General features: G+C 47.6%; 1 protein-coding gene across 1 annotated transcript in view; it reads left to right on the top strand.

The window, feature by feature from the left end:
- Window positions 1-1,178: 1,178 nt before the first annotated feature.
- The window catches only part of LOC103717291, a 35,228-nt gene continuing 12,551 nt past the window's right edge, over window positions 1,179-23,855 (top strand). Inside the window, exon 1 of the mRNA XM_039117427.1 lies at window positions 1,179-2,584. Coding sequence (XP_038973355.1) covers window positions 1,179-2,584 — 1,406 coding nt within the window. The remainder of the gene's footprint in view (window positions 2,585-23,855) is intronic.

The raw sequence follows: 23,855 nt of genomic DNA on the forward strand, positions 1-23,855 counted from the left end.
TGAAATGGTTTTATTTTGGTTGTCGTGTTCTCAATTCGAGATTGCGAGTTAGAAGCCGCGGCAACCATTGTATATTTATAAAAAAATTTTCTCACAAGTATGCAAGATATCTCAATATGATATCATAAATAAATAGCAGAATAAACCTAAATAATTAACATTCAAATTTTAATTTAAATAATAAAATAAAAAATTGAATGTTTCATAAAATCAATAATATTTTAAAATTTTACATCAGTTCTAATAAAATCTAGGCAAAATAAAGATTCACAAAAAAAGCCCAGCGGGCCGACGCCCAGCGGACCAAACCCAAGTTCTTTCAAAAAGCCCAGCGACATCCCAAAGGGGCGAATGATCGAGTGTGCGTCATCGGCTTCGTGCCGGCCCTTGCTCCCGGAAGCATTTGGTCCGGCAACATCCCGCCCGATGCGAAGGGGGGAAGGGGACCACCGGCGAAGCCGCAGCTCGCCTCCACCTTTGGCGTTAACAGGTGTCCGCCGGACTGGACATGGAAGGCAGCTGTGGACACCCAAGGAGCCGTGGAGGGGTGTGTATCGGGCAGCGCTGGCAGCGGCAGGGTGGCGGAAGAGGACTGCGACGAGGCAGAACTCCGGCGAGTTAGACGAATCCATGGCTGGCCAGGGGAGGTCGACAACGCTGGGTGAAGGAAATGAAGAACCAGGAGTGGGAGAAGGGGATGGTCTTGTTGGGGGTCCGGTGGGCAAGGCGTGCCGGCTGGCACGCTCTAACAGTGATGGAGCTGGGGGAGGGCCTGGGGAGGTAGATGAGGTCCGGCGGCTACTTCTCTTCCCTTCACCGGCTACAGGAACAAATGAGCTTCCCGATCCTGTAGCGTGCCATTTGGCACGGGTAACAGTGAAGGGAGATATTTCTATGGAAGGCACGGTGCAGAGAGGTGAGTCTAGTTGCAGTGACAGGAAGAAGAATGGTAGAGGGCAGCGGGGGGAAGCTGGGTGCTGTGAGGAAGGACCTGTAGACATGGCGTGCCATTTGGCACATGTCAACAGTGAAGGAAGGCACCTTCAGCTGCTACTCCATATGATGAATTCAGTGGGAGCGAATCACAATGGTGTGGTGAGTGAAGGGGGGAGGAATGTGGAGGAAGCTTGTGGTAATGAGTCCGGGGGAGTGGGCCATGCCACATCATCGAGTGCATTATGAAGGTGATCCTATGGAATTGCCGGAGAGCGGGGAAGCCCTCCTTTGCCCCGGTCTTCCGCAGGTTGGTGCATCAGCACAATCTGGACATTTGTATTTTACTAGAGACGCGGTTGTCGGGGAATAGCCTACAGAAGGCTAGGAGGACGGTGCCGAGGTCTTGGGGGTTCTATGCAGTGGAATCGCAAGGCCTATCGGGAGGCATTATCGTTACTTGGGCTCAGAGCAAATGCAGAGTTGACATCTTCAATGTTTGCACTCAAGAGGTGATCATGGTGATCTCGGAGGGTAGTGGTGATCCATGGATCTTTGCGGCTATGTATGCTAGCACAGATTTCAGGGAGAGGAGGATTTTGTGGGAGGAGGCTTCCCAATTGATCAGTCAGGGTCACCCGATGTTGGTGGCGGGTGACTTTAACTGTATTGTCGGCCCCCAGGAGAAGATGGGCGGGAAACCCTTCACTTACACAAGGAAAATCAAGGAGTTTCAGGATTTTCTTGACTCAAATGGATTGGTTGATTTGGGCTTCTTGGGCCCGCAGTTCACGTGGTGCAATAATCAACTGGGACGGACCCGAGTATGGGAGAGACTAGACAGAGTTTGTGCCACTGGTGGGTGGGTCCAGTGTTTTCCAGATCATCGTGTTAGACACCTGCCGAGGATAGCATCGGACCACTGCCCATTACTGGTGAGTACTGAGGCACTTATCCCTGTATCTTCCCCCTTCAGATTTGAGAAGTTTTGGCTTTGCTACCCGAGGTCCTGGGAGATGGTTAGGGAGGCATGGAGAGTACCAGTCCAGGGGGATGCGATGTACCGGATATCCCGGAGGTTGGAACTGACGAGAAGAAGGCTAAGAAGGTGGAACCGTGAGGAGGTAGGGAACATCTTCAGGGGGATTGAGGAGTCAGAGGAGGCCATTACTAGACTACAAGCTCGGGAGGTCCAGAGTGGAGGGTTATTGGAGGAGGAGGTGGGGGAGCTCAGATCGCATTTGGCATTGCATGACTCTCTTCTTAGGCAGCAGGAGATATTTTGGAGACAGAAATCGAGGGTACAGTGGATTCTAGAGGGGGACCGGAACACTAGATTCTTCCATCAGGCGACAGTGATCAGGAGGCATCAGAACAGAATCAGAGTCATCAGAGATGAGGATGGACAGCTGTCAGAGGATCTGGATAGGATTCCGAGGATCTTGGAGAGCTTCTTTAGGGCTAGATGGACTGAGGAGACAGGGGATTTTGGCCTAGTAGACATTCCGATGCCTCTGGCAGGGGTGACGGAGGAGGAGACTGCGGCATTGATCAGGCCAGTATCAGAGAGGGAGATTAGGGAGACAATCTGGTCCCTTGAGGGGGACAAGGCTCCAGGGCCGGATGGTTTTCCTCCGTTGTTCTTTCGGAGGTATTGGACTATTGTGGGACAGGATGTGATAGCCGGATGGTTTCATCTCACCAATCTGCGCAACTCCGATGTAATGTCTTTGATATTACTCCTACATTTCCTAATAGAATCTTTCCATTTTTCTGTTTTCTGTTTTTTTTTTTTTTTCCGTGGTACCATTGACTGCAAAAAGCCCTTTGTTTGGGTGGTGGAAGCTATCTTATCAGAGTGGTGCTGTCGTACATACATCCATACATACATAGATACATATATCTGCGTGTTACATTTGTGTGTGTATATAACTTGATTGAAATATGTGGATAGTTTTCTGTGTTTAGATTGCCAGATAACTATCAGGAAGCTTGAGGTGTGGACTTGGGTGGAAGCATTATGAAATGGTTTTATTTTGGCTGTCATGTCCTCAATTCAAGGTCGCGAGTTAGAAGTCGCGGCAACCATTGTATATTTATAAAATTTTTTTTCACAAGTATGCAAGATATCTCAATATGATATCATAAACAAGTAGCAGAATAAATCTAAATAATTAACATTCAAATTTTAATTTAAATAATAAAATAAAAAATTGAATGTTTTATAAAATCAATAATATTTTAAAATTTTACATCAGTTCTAATAAAATCTAGGCAAAATAAAGATTCACAATTTTCTCTAGTCGCTCTCCCATATAAATTTCTGGATCAAGCAACTCTCTGAATCTGTAAAAATAATAGAATATAGAATAATGCGATAGACAACTCAGTAAGCAATGAATATTTTAGGTATATAAATTAAGTAATAAAATAATTAATAATATGTTGAAAATAAGTGTGCAAAGTACATCAATTCAAAACCAAATATAAACACTATCCAGTTATTTGAAAATTTAAATTTTGTTTATAAATCATTTTTTTTTCAAAATATCAAGTTTATCTAGATAGTTATTAACTATGATCATATCAAAGTGCCACCTTATAACTGCCAATGACAGAATATCAAAGTGCCAATATACAACCCCCACTAGCAGGGTATCAAAGTGCTAATGTATAACCTGCACTAGCAAGATGTCAAAGTGCCAATATACAACCTCTACTGGTAGGATATCCAAATGCCAACGTACAATCTCCATTGGTAAGATATCGAAATGCCAACATACAACCCCTAATGGCAAAGTATCAAATATACTTTAGTTGCTAGTCCAAATTCGTTTCGAATCAAAACTCTTTTTCTTCAAAATATATATCATGCTCTAAATTGAAAATTCATAAAATTATATGATATCAAAATCAATCGGACATAATCGATATTAAAATTAATGTTTTAGATCATGAGTTATTTAATAGTTAGAAAAAAGACATATTCAATAACTAAAAATACTATACATCAATTTCATAAATTATGAATAATTTTATTTAGGAAATATTTTATAATTTATCGATAAATTTAGGAAAAAGTTATATTACTTATATTGCAAGCGAAACCAACCGACAGATGCAACTAATTTTGAAAATCTCTTTTAAAGTCTAATTTTCAAAAATTATATTTTTATCAAAATTTCACTATAATTATTTTCAAAATAAAATTCTAAATTCCAATACATTTAGAGAGCTGACTAAATAGGTGTGTTGGACATCTTGGTCGGTCCGTTCTAAGTCATCCAATTAATTAACAACTAATTAAGAGTCATGTTAAGATATAAATAACAATATAGAAAGTGTTGATGGTGCAATCTAGCGGTGCCCGATCTAGGCTGGGGTGGAGGGCTGGTATGCTATTCGACGGCATAGACCAGGACCACCTTCTCTAGGATTTAGCAAATCCTAATAGAGAGAATCTAGTAGAGAGAGAAATGAGAGAGAAAAAAAAAAAAAAAAGAAGAGGAGAGAAATCCTTCTCTCTCTCTCTCTCCCTCTCTCTCTCTTTTTTTTTTTTTTTTTTTTTTTGCCTTGTTCCTCTTTGACGAAACAGCGGAGCTCCCCCTAGAATCGAGGAACCTAATGCCGGTGGCTGTGGTGGTGACTGTTGGCCGGAGGACCAATGGCCAGGCTACCATGAATGGCGGCCGGCGGCAATAGACGACCGACGATAAGAAATCAACCGAAAGAATGACCAAAACTAGGCAGATCTCTTTCTCAGCCTAAATCCGGCGATCACCGGCCGGAATCGGGACTCCAAGGACTACGGAAGATAGAGAAGAAGGTAGATCTAATGATTCCGGATCCTTACCTGGTTTCCGACAGCGATTGGCTGCGGCCACGGTGTAGATGACGGCCGATAATTGGAGAGAAAATAAAAAAAAAAATCCGGTAATGAACTCAGATCAGAGTTGGTTACTCCAGTGGGGTGGACGGGAGGTGGGAGAAGTTCTAAATAGAGCTCAAAGGACACCGGAATCCGATCTAGAGTCGGATTCCGTCCGACAAACTTAGGAGGAAGAAGACTCTATCGAGAGTCCTCCCTCCTCGTACGTGCCAAGTGCCATCTCGCTTTACGACTCTGGATTCAAATATCCCAAAAAGAAGTTCTTAAAAATAAATTGTGTACCCCAAGAATCAAACCAATAATATTTAGTTGAATGACAGGTCATCAGCTACAACATGCATTTCTACTTCATACAAAAACTTAATTTTACTTACGTGTATTCAGGTTGTTAAATGATCATTTGATGTGTATTATATTTTAATCATTATTTTTATAATTTTTTTCTAAAAATGAAAAAAATAGTATGCTTTATTTTATTTGTTATGATATTTTCAAAATTTTGTTGCTAAAATATTTGAAAATTAACTTCTATATATTTTTATACTCATATACAATTTTTCTTACAAGCTCTCATAGAACAAACAATTCATGGTTATTTTTACTTATGCTATAAATAAAGAGTAATGATAATATTCGATGAAAACTATTAATATTTTTATATTATATTTTTATTCTTAAATAATCTTTAACTTTTAATATTTTAATACAAATTTGGTCGAACTAGTGACCTAGACCCTTGATTATGTTGGTCTTTGTGTCTATTTAATAACGATGCTCTAAATCTTTAATTACCTGTGTGTTGTGTGTAATTTACATTGCGAATTCTATTCTTATCCTTTATGATTATTTAATTAATATTAATTTTTATCACTAAATTTTGCTGAAAAATTGGTTTCTATCCAAATAATATTTAACTTATATTCATACTCGTTCAATACTAATATGGATATGCTCAAATCCGATTTATATCCGTATCCATTTAGAACAAATATGGATACTAATTTTGGTATCTGTTTAATATTTGTATCCACTTAATATTCATATCCATAACTATATTTATTGAAAAATATGGATATACCATTTTCTGATCTATATCTAATTTGTTTTTAACTCTAATAATGATCTTGTTGGGGGAATAAGATTTTTCCCCCAAGTGACACGAATGCCCCCAAGAAGCCGCACAATCGCCGACCCTGAACAGCCGAAGTCGGCGTCCGACCTCGGAACGCCCGACCTCAAGACATCCGACCTAGAAAAATCTTGATGCTCAAGGTCTACCCTTGTCAGCCACCTACTACGGCCGTACTCCTCCGAGGTCCAACTGAGGACCATACCCTGCCACTGCTTCAGCATTTATTGCGCATGGCCGCTGTAACCCTCCGGTTTACTCTACAATTAATGTGGATCTACTCCTCCGAGGTCCAACTGAGGACCATACCCTGCCACTGCTTCAGCATTTATTGCGCATGGCCGCTGTAACCCTCCGGTTCACTCTACAATTAATGTGGATCTCCGGCTTACTCCACCATTAATGTGGATCTCCGGCTTACTCCACCATTAATGCGGATCTCCGGCTTACTCGACAATTAATGCGGATCTCCGGCTTACTCCCCAATTAATACGCATGGCTCCTGACATCTACGGATCCTCGGCTCTCCACGGCAAGTTAGCCCAGCAGAGTCTAGTCAACCATGATAAGTCCCCGATCTCGGCCATACCTCCGACACCGATGCAATAATTCGCCTGGCAGCGCCCCAATTCAGGTCGTACGACGACCTCACCGCCGACATCGATGCAATAATTCGCCTGGCAGCGCCCCAATTCAGGTCGTACGACGACCTCACCGCCGACATCGATGTAATAATTCGCCTGACCGTGCGCCGACCTGGACAACATGCCAAGCCGTACTACGGCCTCGCCCCGTTACATCACAGGTACACCGACCCCCGCCTATAAAAGGGAACCTTGGCTTCTCAGGCGGGGGGGTGGAAAAATTACACGCTCTACAAACACTTTATCTCCTCTTCAACACTATTTGCCCCCTCCCTGACTTGAGCGTCGGAGGGCCGGCGCCGGAAGACCCGGCCACCGGCTTGTTTGCAGGCACACCAGACGGAGGACGCCGCTCGCCGACGGATCGTCGCCCCGCCGTGAGGACCTCCAGCTCCTTCTCTCCGGCCACTCCAAGCGGAGGACGCCGCCCGCCGACTGGTCGCCGCCCCGCCGTGGTGACCCGCTGCTCCCTCTCACTCGACCGAAGATTGCCCCCGGGTCCAATTTCCAGCAACAGTTGGCGCTAGAGGAAGGGCCCGAGTAGCAGTCATGAAGTTGAGAAGTAAGGGAGCCTCCAACGTCTCCCGGCGTCCCCCGCAAAGTCCTGGACGCTCCGTCCAGAATTCTCCAACTCCGGCTGACCCAATTCCTCAGGTCCAGCCGGAACAGTTCAACGCCTTAGTACAGCAAGTCCAGGCCCTGGCCGCCGCCGTTCAGGGCCTGCGACGCGAGGAAGCTTTACCAACGCTTCCCTCGCGGGCCCAGTTCCCGCCGGAATTTCCTCCCAACGGCCCGGTTCTCCCCGGCCAGAATTTACATGGCTCCTCCAGAGCCAATAACGAGGAGCGGACTTCCCCCCAGGGAGAGCTGCCGGGGGAAGATCTCGACAGAAGACTCCAGCCTTCTGAGGCTGAGTCAGCTCCGGACCGCCGTGAGCCGGTGCAAACCACGGCAACAATTCCGCAGGCAGGGGAGCTCGACCGAAAAGTTGAGCATCTGGAGCGCCAGATCGCGGCACTCCACAGCAAGAAGGCGAGGCAAGAGGGAGACTTTGAGTTCACTACCAAGTCCCCCTTCTCCAGCCAGATCGAGGATGAGCCGGTTCCCGCGAGGTTCAGAATGCCTCAGATGGAGCCCTACAGCGGAATCACCGACCCTCTCGACCACTTGGAGAGCTATCGGGCCCTCATGGCCCTACAAGGGTCCTCGGAGGCCATACTTTGCAAGGCCTTCCCAGCAACCCTCCGAGGGACCGCTCGGCTTTGGTTTTCTGGACTGAAGCCGAACACGGTGTCCTCTTTTGAGCAACTCGGCAGGCAGTTCGCCACCAACTTTGCTGCCAGCCGGCGCCAGCGACGGACGTCAGACTCCCTCCTCGACATCAAACAGAAAGAGGGGGAGTCCCTCAAGGAATACCTGGACCGCTTCACCGCCGCCACATGGGAGGTTCGCGAGCTAGACCAGTCGATAGCCATGTCGGCTCTGAAGACTGGGGTTCGCTCCTACCGATTCCTCTTCTCCATCGAGAAGAGCTTCCCGGCCGACTTCACCGAAATGTTGGCCCGGGCCCGGAAGTATGCCAAGGCCGAGGAGGCAGTTGCCTCTAGGCGGGGAGCAATTGAGCCCGCCTCTAAGAAGCAGAAGAAGCGCCGCGAGGAGCGCGACCGACAAAGGAGCCGATCCCCCCGTCGAAAGAAGAATCTCCCCAGACTGAGGAGCCCGCCCCGTCAGCAGGGGCGACCTCAGCAGAGGACCCCTCCTCGACCGAGGTCCCCGCCACGGCCTCGGACGTACCCGGGGAGATACGAGAACTATACACCCGTCAACGCCCCCCGGGCCGAGATCCTGATGGAAATCGAGGGTCGGGACTTCTTCCGACCCCCGCCGCCTATGCGAGACGCGGGATTTTTCCGTAATCCCAGGAAGTACTGTCGCTTCCACCGAGACCGTGGGCACGACACGGAGGACTGCTTCCAGCTCCGGGACGAGATAGAAGCACTCATCCGTCGAGGAGTACTCAACCGGTTTGTGAGAAACCGGTGCGAGGAAAGGAGGCCGGCGGAGGATGTCGTACCAACCAAAAATCCGGACGACAACAGGCCCATTGCCGGCACCATCAACATGATTGGAAGGGCCTCAGTAGGAGCAGCCGCCCCGGGAGCACCCCCGAAACGCCCACGCACTGATGAAGTCATCTCGTTCTCGGACGAGGACTTAGAAGGGGTCGAGACCCCTCACGATGACGCTGTGGTCATCTCAATGATTGTAAATAAGTTTGATGTAAAGCGTGTCCTAGTTGACAATGGAAGCTCAGCCAACATTTTGTATTATCATGCCTACCAAAAAATGGGGTTGACAGAAGGACATCTCCGGAGGATCAACGCCCCACTGGTCGGGTTCACCGGAGATTCGGTCCCGGTCGAAGGTGAGACCAGCTTCCTTGTCACAGTTGGCCTCGCCCCCCGGGAGAGCACTGTGAGGACGGACTTCCTGGTGGTCCGTCTGCCCTCGGTCTACAACGCCATCCTTGGGCGGCCAGGGCTGAATGCCCTTCGAGCGGTAGTTTCAACCCACCATCTGCTCATGCGGTTCCCCACCGGCCAAGGAGTAGGCGAGGTCCGAGGAGACCAGCTGGTCGCCAAGCAATGCTACACGGCGGCCCACGGAGTAAAGCAACCGACCGAGGCGACAATTCAGCCAACGGGCCCTTCATTGCCCATAGAAACCCTCGATGCGAGGGACACTCTCTGGAAGAAGCAAGTAGAGCCCGGTGAGCTTCTTGTTCAAGTTCCACTAAAAGAAAATTTCTCCGAGCTAACCGTGCAGGTCGGCTCCGGCCTCGGCGCCCGCGAGAGGGATCGCCTCGTCAGCTTCCTGCGGGACAATGCTGACGTCTTCGCCTGGTCGCCTGCGGACGTGCCGGAAATTGACCCTGAGGTCATGGTTCACCGACTCCAGGTGAGGCCAACCAGCAGGCCTGTAAAGCAGAAGAAAAGGGGCTCCGTCCCGGAACGGCAACGTGCTGCGGCCGAGGAGGTGGACAAACTCCTCGGAGCCGGCTTCATCCGGGAGGTCTCCTACCCAGACTGGCTCACCAACGTAGTCCTCGTAAAGAAGGCCAACGGGAAATGGCGTATGTGCGTGGACTACACCGACCTGAACAAGGCCTGCCCGAAAGACAGCTTTCCCCTTCCAAGCATCGACCAGCTTGTCGACTCTACTTCAGGGCACCAACTGCTAACTTTTATGGACGCCTTTTCAGGGTACAATCAAATCCGAATGGCGCCAGAAGACGAGGAGAAGACGGCCTTTATCACCGACAAGGGCACCTACTGCTACAAGGTGATGCCCTTTGGCCTGAAAAACGCTGGGGCCACCTATCAGAGACTGGTCAGCCAAATTTTCAAAGACCAGATCGGCCGAAATATGGAAGTCTACGTGGACGACATGCTGGTGAAAAGCCGAGCGGCGGAGCACCACATAGCCGATCTCGACGAGACATTCGCCAAGCTCAGAAGATACAAAATGAAGCTCAATCCGGCGAAATGTGCGTTCGGGGTCACCTCGGACAAGTTTCTGGGTTTCATAGTGACCCAGCGCGGAATTGAAGCCAACCCGGAGAAAATCCGGGCACTGCAAGAGATGTCGCCTCCGAAGACAGTTAAGGAGGTGCAGCGGCTCGCAGGGCGAGTTGTCGCCTTGGGAAGGTTCGTCTCTCGATCAGCCGAGCGCTGCCTTCCTTTCTTTAAGAGCCTCAAACGGCCGAAAGACTTCCGGTGGTCAGAAGAATGCCAGCGAGCCTTTGAAGAGCTCCGGAGCCTTCTGGCCTCTCCCCCGCTGCTCACCAAGCCCCAGAAGGGCGAGGTCCTTTATTTATACTAGTCCGTCTCCCCAGCTGCAGTGAGCTCAGTCCTCGTCCGGGAAGAGGACAAGCTCCAAAAGCCGGTCTATTACACCAGCCGGGTTCTCAGGGATGCTGAGACCCGATATTCTAAACTTGAGAAGACCATCTTCGCTCTCATCATCTCGGCTCGGAGACTCAGGCCTTACTTCCAAGCCCACACAATAGCTATATTGACCGACCAGCCTATGAAGCAAATATTGCAAAGGTCGGATCGTGCGGGGAGGATCGCCAAATGGGCGGTTGAGCTCGGGAAATTTGACCTCGAGTATCGGCCCAGGCCGGCTATCAAGGCCCAAATACTCGCCGACTTCATCGTGGAGTGTACTCTGCCGGACGACCCCGAGTTGCCACCCGTATCCGCGGAGGAAGCCCTGAGGCAGCCATGGGTCCTGCACTCGGACGGGTCTTCAACCTCGGGGGGTAGCGGAGCCGGACTCATCCTCACCAGTCCAGACGGAGTAGTGGCCGAGCAAGCCTTGCGCCTCGAATTCCCGGCCTCGAACAATGAGGCCGAGTATGAGGCTCTCATCGCCGGGCTCAAGCTGGCGAAAGAACTGAAAGTGGAAGACCTGATGGCCTTCAGCGACTCCCAGCTGGTAGTGAACCAGATCCAAGGAGACTTTGAAGCTAAAGAGCCATCCATGCAAAAGTATCTCCAAAAGGTGCGGGAACTTACGTCTGCCCTGAATTCTTTCAATATTCAGTACATTCCCAGGGCGGAAAACTTCAGGGCAGACCAGCTGTCCAAATTGGCAACCTCCCGCATGAGCGAGCTTCCCAAGGGAACAACGCTCGAGTATCTTCAGATCCCCAGCACGGAGGAACCCGAGCCCACCATGTGCATCGACTCCGAGCCAAGCTGGATCGATGGGCTCGTCTGCTACCTCCAAGACGGGACCCTACCTCATGACGAGACGGAGGCTCGCCGAATCAAGCTCCAAGCCCCCCGGTATGTCCTGTACGAGAATAGACTTTATCGTCGATCGTTCACTTCTCCCCTTCTCAGATGCCTCCGCCCCTCCGAGGCGGACTATGCCCTCCGAGAGGTCCATGAAGGGATCTGCGGAAATCACATGGGGAGTCGGGCACTGGCCCACAAGATCCTGCGGCAAGGATATTACTGGCCCACACTCCAGAAGGATGCGACGGATTTCGTCCGAAAATGCGATCGGTGCCAGCGAAACGCCAATATCCAGCGCCGACCTTCGGCCCTGCTGACTTCTATCATCGCCCCCTGGCCATTTGCCCAATGGGGGATCGACATCCTGGGGCCCTTTCTCCTAGCCTCCGGACAAAGAAAGTTCCTGATCGTCTCCATCGACTACTTCACCAAATGGGTCGAGGCCGAACCCGTCGCCCGGATCACCGAGCAAAAGATGCAGGACTTCGTGTGGAAGTCCATAATCTGCAGATTCGGACTACCCCGTATCCTTATATCCGACAATGGTCGACAATTTGACAATGTTCATTTCAGGGAATTTTGCTCCGAGCTCGGCATTGATCACCGCTTCACCTCGGTTGCTCACCCCCAGACAAACGGAGAAACTGAGGTAACTAACCGCACTATTTTGCAGGGACTCAAGGCTAGGCTTGATCGGTCCAAAGGACAGTGGGTCGAGGACTTGTACAATGTCCTTTGGACGTACCGGACCACGTTCCGACTGCCCACGGGAGAGACCCCCTTCAACCTAGCATACGGCACTGAGGCCGTCATCCCGTTGGAGATCGGCCTGCCTTCTCCAAGGGTGGAGCATTATGACCCCGACACCAATTCCTCCCAGCTCAGGAGCAACTTGGACCTCGTCGAAGAGACACGAGAGGTCGCCCGGGTCCGCATGGCAAGATACCAACAGCGAACGGCCCAATACTACAACTCCAGAGTCAAGCCCAAGCTCTTCAAAGTAGGGGACCTCGTCCTCAGGAGAGCCGAGGCTTCTCAACCGACCGAGCAAGAAAAGCTCGCCCCGAATTGGGAAGGGCCGTATAGAATTGCCCGGGTACAATGACCAGGGGCGTACAAATTGAAGTCCCTGGAGGGGACTCTGATCCCGCGAAGCTGGAACTCCGAGAATCTACGAATGTACCACCAATGAAATCCCTAGGGGTTCAAGACAATTAGGACAATGGATTCAGCTTCCTTTTTGCAAATAATTCTCTCATTTTGATGACTGTAATTCTCTTCTAATGTTGGGTCGTCTGTGATCCTCAGATTCTCCGGCCAAAAATCGGGATGCCCCGAGGCTCGACCGTAGAGTCCCAAACTCCCTCGACCTCGAGAAGTATCGCAGGACGACGAAACGTCAACCGGCGCAAGATTCCCTCGACTAAGGTCGGGATGCCCCCAGGGTCGACCGTAGAGTCCCAAACTCCCTCGACCTCGGGACGAAGCCGTGAGGGGTGGAAAGGGTGGTTCCACCCGGGGCGCCACAAAGTGGACCCCCGGGAGCGGTCGACGATCCCCGATCCCCTGACGAACGGTTCCTCGACTAAGGTCGGGATGCCTCGAGTGTCGACCGTAGAGAACCAGACTCCCTCGACCTCGGAAAGCGTCGCAGGTTGGTAGAGCGTGCCCAGACCCACCGACCTGACGAACGATCCCTCGACTAAGGTCGGGATGCCCCGAGTGTCGACCGTAGAGAACCAGACTCCCTCGACCTCGGGAAGCGTCGCAGGTTGGTAGAGCGTGCCCAGACCCACCGACCTGACGAACGATCCCTCGACTAAGGTCGGATGCCCCGAGGGTCGACCGTAGAGTCTCAAACTCTCTCGATCTCGGGACGAAGCCGTGAGGGGTGGAAAGGGTGGTTCCACCCGGGGCGCCACAAAGTGGACCCCCGGGAGCGGTCGACGATCCCCGATCCCCTGACAAACGATTCCTCGACTAAGGTCGGGATGCCCCGAGTGTCGACCGTAGAGAACCAGACTCCCTCGACCTCGAGAAGCGTCGCAGGTCGGTAGAGCGTGCCCAGACCCACCGACCTGACGAACGATCCCTCGACTAAGGTCGGGATGCCCCGAGGGTCGACCGCTGAGTTCCAAACTCCCTCGACCTCGGGACGAAGCCGTGAGGGGTGGAAAGGGTGGTTCCACCCGGGGCGCCACAAAGTGGACCTCCGGGAGCGGTCGACGATCCCCGATCCCCGAAGCGGACAATACTTTCTGAAGCAGAGCCCTGCCATTGAACTAGCGCGCACCCTACTTCGGTAGAGCGCCCACAGGCCCGCCGACCTGACACAAGACTCCTCGACTAAGGTTGGGGCGCCCCGGGGTCCGACCAGAGGGTCTCAAGCTCCCTCGACCTCGAAAAGAACTGTAAATCAATAAAGCCTCCCCAGATCCTCTTAACTTCGGTGGGTGTCGTCGGGTCCGTGAGAAGCCCGAGCCCCCTTACAAGTCAAAAATGACTCCAGAGGACGACGAGGAAGGGAAGCAACCTACTCCGCCATGTGAAACACAACTCCGAGAATACAAGAGGTACATCTAATTCGATGCCCTCCTTGTCAAATTTTATCTACATACCGCTAATCATCTAACGTTGGAGTCCTATCTCGCCCCAAAGTCGGGCTACTCCAATGGGTCGGCTTAAGACCGATCTCCTAACTACATTATGCATGCTCCGTTCGACAAGTCTCCACTCGTCAAGTCTCAACTTGAACAAAGTCTTCATAAGTTAGGGCCCAACTCGGCCCCCATACATAGACTCCGATGTCTAGTTGAGGAAAGCGGTCCCGGCCGCAAGTGCACCAGCCGAACACAGATACTAAGGCGATCTTCAGAGATTCCAGCCTTACTTACTGAAATCTCGGCAGAGTCCGAGAACAATAACTATGAAAACCTTCGGCGATAATTCGACTATTAGCCCGCGCTCCCTACAAAGGACCCGGAAGTCAAGTTTGGAAACCCGACTAGACTCCCCCGAATAGCGGCACGAACAGACCTAGCCCGGTCCTACTGGAAGGGCTAAGGCCCGACCTCAATGCCTTGGAATTTCTCTAAAGGCCGAACGTGACGACTTTCGCGATTCTAAGATCCGAGTTATAGGACTTAGAAAAATTTTCTGGAAACCTAAGCTCGGAGCTCCCTTTGCTCGGAATGACTAAGATCCGAGAAGGCTAAGGTATAACTCAGAAAAAGGGCAACTTCGTTAAGTAGCCCGAGAACTAAAATACAGAGTTAGAGGTCGTCGAGGCGGTTAGCTAAGACTCTAGCCTCATTCACGACAAGAAAGGGAAAGACGAGCACAAAATGACAAAAGTATTTTTTATTGACAAAGGGCCGTAAGGCCAATTACAAAATTGGAGGTCGGCCACTCAAGAGCCGACCTCGGATACGATGAAAATGAAAAAATGCGCCAAGCCTCAAGCGGCGGCAGCAACATCCGGGGGATCATCTGGCACTGTGATGACCTCGGGACCTTCAGCCGGCACAGGCTCGGGGTCGGGGGCAGGGGCCTCGGGTGCCGCCTCCAGGACGCCGTCCGTCTCGGCCGCGGTGCCGCCTCCGGGACGCCGTCCGCCTCGGCTGCCCTCGTCGAAGGCTCGGTGGGGTCTTGTTCGTACAATCCCGCCTCGGATGTCAAAACGGCAGGAATGTCTTCCGTGTCGGACCCGTAGCCCAGGTTCATCTTCGGACGGATCGTCGAAAAATCGTACTGGGGGCAATACCGGATCCATGATCCAGTAATACGAGATCGGAAGCGTCCGATCCTAGGTCATGCCGCGTGTCCGTTTTGAACCCCGTAACGGCACGCTCATTGATGAGCGGGGAATTCCGATTACGGGATCGAGGCGTCGCCTCGTTGAGCCCGAGGACCCTCATCATGGGTCCGCCGCACGAAGCGGTCTTGGCGATCCAAGAGACGCCACCCCCGTTACATCCGCTCCGAGAAACGTAAGGATACGGGCTCCACCATAAGTTCGCTGAATAAAGCAACCTCGAAACGCCCAAGGGCGCGGGTCTCGCCATAAACACTCCGAGAAACACGAGGGCGCGGACGAGATTCGCCCCCTAACTCTAATGACAGACTTTACTTCCCACGTCCGAGCCCGCAAGCCGCTCGAACTCGGAAGCGGGGGGTAGTGTTGGGGAATAAGATTTTTCCCCCAAGTGACACGAATGCCCCAAGAAGCCGCACAATCGCCGACCCTGAACAGCCGAAGTCGGCGTCCGACCTCGGAACGCCCGACCTCAAGACATCCGACCTAGGAAAATCTTGATGCTCAAGGTCTACCCTTGTCAGCCACCTACTACGGCCGTACTCCTCCGAGGTCCAACTGAGGACCATACCCTGCCACTGCTTCATTTATTGCGCATGGCCGCTGTAACCCTCCGGTTCACTCTACAATTAATGTGGATCTACTCCTCCGAGGTCCAACTGAGGACCATACCCTGCCACTGCTTCAGCATTTATTGCGCATGGCCGCTGTAACCCTCCGGTTCACTCTACAATTAATGTGGATCTCCGGCTTACTCCACATTAATGTGGATCTCCGGCTTACTCCCACCATTAATGCGGATCTCCGGCTTACTCGACAATTAATGGCGGATCTCCGGGCTTACTCCATAATTAATGCGCATGGCTCCTGACATCTACGGATCCCTCGGCTCTCCACGGCCAAGTATAGCACCAGCAAGATCTAGTCAACCAATGATAAGTCCCCGATCTCGGCCATACCTCCGACACCGATGCAATAATTCACCTGGCGCAGCGCCCCAATTCAGGTCGTAGCACGACCTCACCGCCGACATCGATGCAATAATTCGCCTGGCAGCGCCCCAATTCCAGGTCGACGACGACCTCACCAGCACCCGACATCGATGTAATAATTCCGCACCTGACCGTGCACCGACCTGGACAACATGCAAGTCCGTACTACGGCCTCGCCCCGTTACATCACAGGTACACCGACCCCGCCTATAAAAGGAACCTTGGCTTCTCAGGCGGGGGGGTGGAAAATTACACGCTCTACAACACTTTATCTCCTCTTCAACACTATTTGCCCCCTTCCTGACTTGAGCGTCAGAGGGCCGGCGCCGGAAGATCCGGCCACCGGCTTGTTGCAGGCACACCAGACGGAGGACGCCGCTCGCCGACGGATCGCCGCCCCGCCGTGAAGGCCCCCAGCTCCTTCTCTCCGGCCACCCCAAGCGGAGGACGCCGCCCGCCGACTGGTCGCCGCGCCGCCGTGGTGACCCGCTGTCCCTCTCACCGACCGAAGATTGCCCCCGGGTCCAATTTCCAGCAACAGATCTAAACAGCTCATAAGAAGAATATCAAAATCCAAAGGAAATGAATTTGTGCATACAGAGGGTTGGGTGGTCATTCTGATCTCAAAATCCTTCTACCAAATCTAATAATGATAGGTATTGCATTATCATCTAATCCAATGGTTGAGATTGACAAAGATTTCATTTTTACAAGGCCATCAAAATCCAATGGGGATGGGCTTATCTACCTCAAATCTAAAAGCTGATGTCGATCTAAAACTCCTATAGCACTAAAACAAACTAGCAAATCCAATTGTCTCAGCTACTTCAATAATATCACCGATTTGATGAACACACTATTATAATCTGACCCATCTAACTTCACACATAAAGCAATGTACAAGGTTCCCTCTTCCGCTGGTGTAACAACCTCCCTTTTATAGAGTAGGAGGTTGGGAAACAAACATAAACACCCAGCTCTTATATTCCGCTGGAGATAGAGTTTGAGATAAATCAAACTCAAACTTTAAACAAAGACTCGCTAACAACTCAACTTTTGAAATGAAACAAGCAAACAAAAACAAAGCCAAACAACGACAGAAAAAAATGTGACTCCAAGTTGGCTATCATGCACGCCCTGGTTCCCGTCCAATCCTAAATTTCAAACTTTGAATGAGTAAACACAAAGACTCAAGCCGCTAAACAAATTCAGACTTTGAATGAGTCAACAAATGAAGCAAAAAAAAGGACTCTCTAACTTCATGGTAGAAAAAGACATGACTCCTAGTTGGCTTCATGCACACCCTTGGTTGGGCTTCTTAATAGCGCTTGATTCCCATAAAAAACGTGACTCTTGGTTAGCTTCACGTACACCCTGGTGGGGCTCCACGCATGCCCCTGATTGGCTCCAGCTGGCTTCACACACGCCCTCTAGTGGGCTTCATACACACCCCTGTTTGGGCTCCACACACGCCTGATTCCCATCACTCGACCCCTAAATGATCCTAAATCAAAGATGGAGAGCGGCCATTGTTCAGTTTGTTGGAGAGTCAACTCATGAAGATAACGCAGTCGACCCCTGTCAATAGATGAGTCAATTCTTAAATCAAAAGAGTCGACTCCTCAATGGTCATAGGAGAAACATAGAGTGCAGCAAAAACAACAGGCTAGTCCTAGTCGACTCCTAAAGATCATGAGTTGACTTCTGAAAGATCATGAGTTGATCTTTTAAATTTTTGAAAAGCCCAATTAAGTTTTAGTCCGCTGCATTTTAAATCGACTCGCTTGACTCCATTTTAAATAACTCATAGTTATGTACAAGCATATTGATTTTAGATTCTTTAACCTGGTTAGTGCCTTCGTGAATTACTTTTAGCCTATCCCAATCTTTTTTAGTAGATGAGCAAGTTAATATACAATTAAATTTATGCATCTAATGAACAATATAAAATGCTCATGGTTTTTAACGTTTGCTGTGCCATCTTCTGTCTAGTTTATCTCATTTTCCTTCGAGTTTCACACCATTAATGATCTTTGTGGGTGTCTGTGGTCCATTAACTATGACTCCTCCACATGTCATAGTCTAGTGCTTGAAAAAAATATGCATGCAAGCTTTCCAAAAGTATAGTTGGTGCCAATTAAGCAGAGAAGGTTTGTTCATGGACTGACTCTCGAGGAGGGAGGTACCAATAGGAAACTGCCATAGATGTTTAACTCTTGACTTTAGTTCAAAGATAGGCTTGAGTACCAAGCTCTGATACCACTTATTGCCTAGCTATGCAGCCCAAGAGGAGGGATGAATTGAAAATTTTAAAATTGAAAGGCAGTGGAATTAAATACTTGATGAAAGAAGATAAACTTTAGCAGTAAACTAATAAGTAGATATGCTAAAGATAAATGCAAGAAAACAAACGATGCAAGCACAAAAAAATTTATATTAGTTCGGTTGCCAATCCTGTTTACTTACATCCACTCTTCAAGACTTTTTGAGAATTTTACTATAATCTATAACCTAAATTATAGCTTAGTTGTTTTTTGGGTTCATAACCAAACCCAGTTGATTTTCTCAGATAATCAACCAAAGCCTTAACTGATTGTTTTTCGTGTTCACAATCAACCCAATTGCTTTTTTCAAAAAATCAACCAAAACTTTCTCCGAGTCTATCCTAGGCTCAACACAATTTAATTCAAGGTTTGAAAGGACTTTTTTTTCTAAGTTTCAATTCTTGAAACTTGTTGTAGCAAAGAATATATAGAATTAAATATTGTTACAATGAATGCAACTCCAAAATCGTAAATTCTTTGGAGAAGTATGTTTAGGATGATAGAAATCTAATTATATTGACCCAAAGATTGATTTTGATGATCAAAAAATCTTGAAGTATAATTACTAATGTTTGTTGATGCAAAAATAAAATTGTTCTCCCAAGTGCAGGAGAATCGCACAAGTAGTAAAATCTCGGGAGTCCGAGGTCGAATCCTCAGGGAACGATCTATAGATTATTAGCGTAATTTTTAGATATAATTTTAGTTGAATAAATATATGGATTAAGATGATGTTTTGATTTTCAGAAATTAAAAACAGAGAATAATAGATCAATGAACAAAGTTCAATCAAATAGAAATGGTTAGGGATCCGGAATCCCCCTTGATAATATTGCATTCAAGAATAAATCCTGCGATTCTTGATTAAGGATGTAAGAGTAGAATAGGTCAAAATATGAAATATATTTTATGGACATGAACTCTATTTGTAAGCATTCATCGTGCCTATTACATCAACGACAAATCAGTCCATGTACCAATAAACATAAACCATTAAAAATCTATCTACAAAATAGTTATGCAAGAACCCATAACACATCAAAAATATAAATCAATAAGAGCAAAGGTTCAGAATTTACTTCAAAGAAAGCAATACATCAAAGGTTTCCTCCATCACCCTTCACCTAAGAATCAGCCACTCATTTTACAAATTAGTCCCCCTTCCATTTTTTTTCTTTTCTTTGGCCCGAAACAGAGTATCTCTTCTTTATTTCTTTTTTTCTTTTCTAATGGCTCATCCTCTGTTTCTACCGAATGGGAGTGGCTCTGTTTTTTTTTTTCCTTTGAATCTCGCAGAGGGCCTCCTCTTCTCACTCAGCCGAGAGGTCTATTTCAAGCTGGGGTCGATCCCCTTCTCACACGCGGTGGAGATGAGCGGACCCGATGGATCTGGGGCGTGGATCGCGGGATCATGGTTGCTGGGATTCGGATGGAGGTTTGGAGCTGGGATCACGGACGCCTGCGGGATCTGGGAAGGGCTGAAACGTGGAGATGCTGGCGAACGGAAGAGCTGGGAGCTGAACGCGAGAGATTCGCAAACGGACGCGATGGAGAGATTCGTGGATGACTGCTGAATCATATGCAGAGAAGATTGCACGCGGGAGAAGCGAAGGAAGCTGAGATCTTTGCTGGAATCTTGGATGCGATCTCAGATGGCTGAAATGTAGATGAGATGCTAATCCGAAAGCAGTGGACGCTCGCAAACGGAATGCGGAGATGGAGCCAGCTCTCGGACGGTTGAGGATGACACGCTGGTGGGGAGAAAGATCGCGTGAGAGTGGATCTTGGATGCGGACGGCTGGTCGCAGGAGGATCGGACTGCTGGCGCTTGGATGGAGTTGCTCGCGAACGGACGCTGGAGGATCCAACGCTGAGAGGAATCTGGAAGATGCGCAGATGGGCGCGGAGATGACGGACGCGGTGGATGCTTCGCAATTCTTCCACGCGGGCGGATGGGCTTCACACGGCTCAGATGCTTGGGCTCACACAGAAGATTGAAGCTGCGATGAAGTGGACGGCTGAACTTGACCTCCTTCTAGTGTGCAACTGGGGTTGACACATGCGGTTGGCTGGTCACCTGCAGTGATGCATATTTTTGACCCAATGTGCATTTTAGCTTGATTTCCGATCACCTGCACCCACAAAAATATAATATTAATGCAGCACTTTATCATTTTTGTTAGCAATAATACTAATTTAAGTGATGTGTAGATCGCACTTTTGTGCTCTCATCACACCCCCCAACTAGCTTATTGCTAGTCTCTAGCAATTAACGAGCAGATAAAAATGAGAGTGCAAAAGTGTTGGTTGATCCTTTGATGTTTTATTGAACTAATTGCATAAAATTAAGATAAGTACTCACTTTCGTAGGAATCACGATTGCACTTAGCACGTGCAACAAGCCGTTAAACCCCTAGGTTACCCTAGTGGACGAGTGTTGTCTCGTGAGGGTTTTCAGGGATGTTACCCACAAACATCATGAATTATATGACATGAGATTCTAATAAAAATATGAATAAATCCTAAGCTAATACACATGTAATTAATTGATATATATTTTCAAGCATGGCAACTGTCAAAGCAAGGAAATATAAAAGTGTAGTGTGCATCAAATCGCATGACTTTCTCAGAGTACTAATACCTCCACCACAACGGGCACCGCCTGAGTTTTAGGTGCACTACTCAAGTTCACAAATTTTCTACAATTTTAGAACCTGATCCATCAAATTTTCAGAATATCACATGTGTCTAAATTTGCCAAAGAATGGTTCGCATGTAAAGAAAGAGCTTATCAATCCCAACTAACAACCCGGGTACACAGAGGTCCAACACAATGGAGTCAAACCAGTCATTACCACATGTCACTAGTTCAGCCTACCAACTCATTCATGCTTATTTTTATTTCATTCATATATATATATTTTTTTTTAATACAATACAACTACAAGCTATCCAACCCCATTAGGCTCTAGTAGGTCCATGTAGCGAGCTTTCAGTCAATGACCCCCGATCCAGTTGGGCTCAAGACATTAGGTGAAACACCCCTCGGACTTAATTACTCGAACCAGACTACGCCACGAGGCCAGACTTGTCATCATAAGTATATTTTATTTATTTTTATTTTTTTATTTTTTTTTGAATAATAATTATGCAAGAAAGAAATGGTAGACTGAACCATATAAATATTTTATTATATATGTGACTGCATCGTGACTATAGGTCAACCAAAGTCGGATCATAAGGCACCTAAGTAATCTAGTCGGGATATTCAACCTCTATCTTTATGTGAAAACCAAATCCTGAATCTTATGGTACGAACAAGGATACTCATACTTCTTTTATGGATAAGGCTAACAAAAATGTAGTTAACAAATATGAACTCCTGAGGCCTTCCTATTGTCATTAAGTACACGTGTAGGGATCTAATAATAGGTCTCTGATCAGTCATAGTATGATGTGTTCCTTGCCTTAATAGTTGCCACACACTCAATATGAAAATACATGTGCATTTGCTCAGAAAAGAAAGTAATAGAATAAATCAAATGCAAAAACAAGTTTTTTTTTTAATATATATATATATTTAATATATTTTTTCAAAATATTTTCCTCCCCCCAACTTAAACATTGCATTGTCCTCAATGTAAAAAAAATGCAAGAAAATTATATATTAGAGACAATAGAGAAAATAATAGAGAGAAGAAGAATACCTTGAGCTGTTGATTTCCAGAAAAGAAAGACCTACAAAATAAGAAGAAAACTAGAAATAAAAGAAAAAATTTAATTCTAACTAATATACACATACCTTGGCCGTCATGCTCAGTCATAAGAAGGCTCCTCCAAGGGAAAGGAGTCCTCTTCATCTGCAAAATTCTCAAGAAAAGGTCTTTAATCTTTGTCATTTACCTTAAAAAATTGTGCCATCCTGGTAATTTTCAAATTTCAACTGCCCCGTGTGGAAAAACAGTTTTGACAATGAAAGGACTATCCATCTTGATCGTAACTTTACAGGAAACTAGATGGTAAGCGGGAGTCATAACAAAGAACTTTTGTGCAGGTTCAAAAAGATTTCTCTTAGAATTAATTTATCATGGCCTAATTTTCATTCGTTCTTTACAAAGTCTAGTATTGTCATACGCATCCCGTCGAATTTCATTCAACTCACTTAGTTGTTTTTCTGGCTAAACCAGCATCTGACAGTTCAAAGTTTAATTTTCTAATGGCCCAATACGATTTATGCTCTATTTCAACAGGTAGATGACATGCTTTTCCATAGACTAGCCGATACGAAGACATACCAAGAATAGTTTTATAAGCAGTACGGTAAGCCCACAATGCGTCAGAAAGTTTTAAAGACCAGTCTTGCGTGATGGATTCACCGTTTTCTCTAAAATTCGTTTAATCTCCCGATTGGCTAACTCTACTTGGCCACTAGTCTGCGGGTGATAAGGAGTTGCAATTCTATGGGATGATACCGTACTTTCGTAACAGAATCTCAAAAGGTTTATTACAGAAATGTTTTCCCCCATCACTAATTATAACCTTGGGCATCCCAAATCTAGAAAATATGTTTTTCTTTAAGAAATTTTAAAACTGGTTTGTGGTCATTTGTTCGACAAGGCACAGCTTCTACCCATTTGGACACATACTCAACACCAACTAAAATGTACTCATATCCAAAAGACGGTGGGAATGGGCCCATGAAATCGATGCCCCACATGTCAAAAATTTCAATAGCAGTAATGGGCTGAAGAGGCAATCATTTGCCTACGAGTTAGACTTCCAACACGTTGACATGGGTCACATGTCCTACAGAACTCGTGGGCATCTTTAAATAGTGTAGGCCAATAAAAACCACATTGCAACACTTTAGCTGCCGTTTTCTTAGATGCAAAGTGTCCTCCGCAAGCATTGGCATGACAGAAAGAGAGTACACTTTGTATCTCATGATCCGGAATGCATCTTCTAAAGATTTGATCATTGCAATACTTGAACAAATAAGGGGCATCAATAATAATAACTCCTTACTTCACGCAAGAAATTATTCTTATCATTCGATCCCCAATGCCCCGGCATCCGGTTCGTGACAAGAAAGTTTACAATATCAGCATACCATGGCATAGTAGAAAGTGTAAACAATTGCTCTTCAGAGAACGAGTCCTTGATGGGCAACTGTGGCACCAAATCATGAACAACTAGCCGTGATAAATGGTCAGCAACCACATTCTCTACTCCCTTTTTATCTTTGATAGTGATGTCAAATTTCTGGAGTAGAAGTATCCATCGTATTAAGCATGGTTTGGCATCTTGCTTATCCAATAAATATTT

This window comes from Phoenix dactylifera, unplaced genomic scaffold (genome assembly GCF_009389715.1).
Source record: "Phoenix dactylifera cultivar Barhee BC4 unplaced genomic scaffold, palm_55x_up_171113_PBpolish2nd_filt_p 000222F, whole genome shotgun sequence".
NCBI lineage: Eukaryota > Viridiplantae > Streptophyta > Magnoliopsida > Arecales > Arecaceae > Phoenix > Phoenix dactylifera.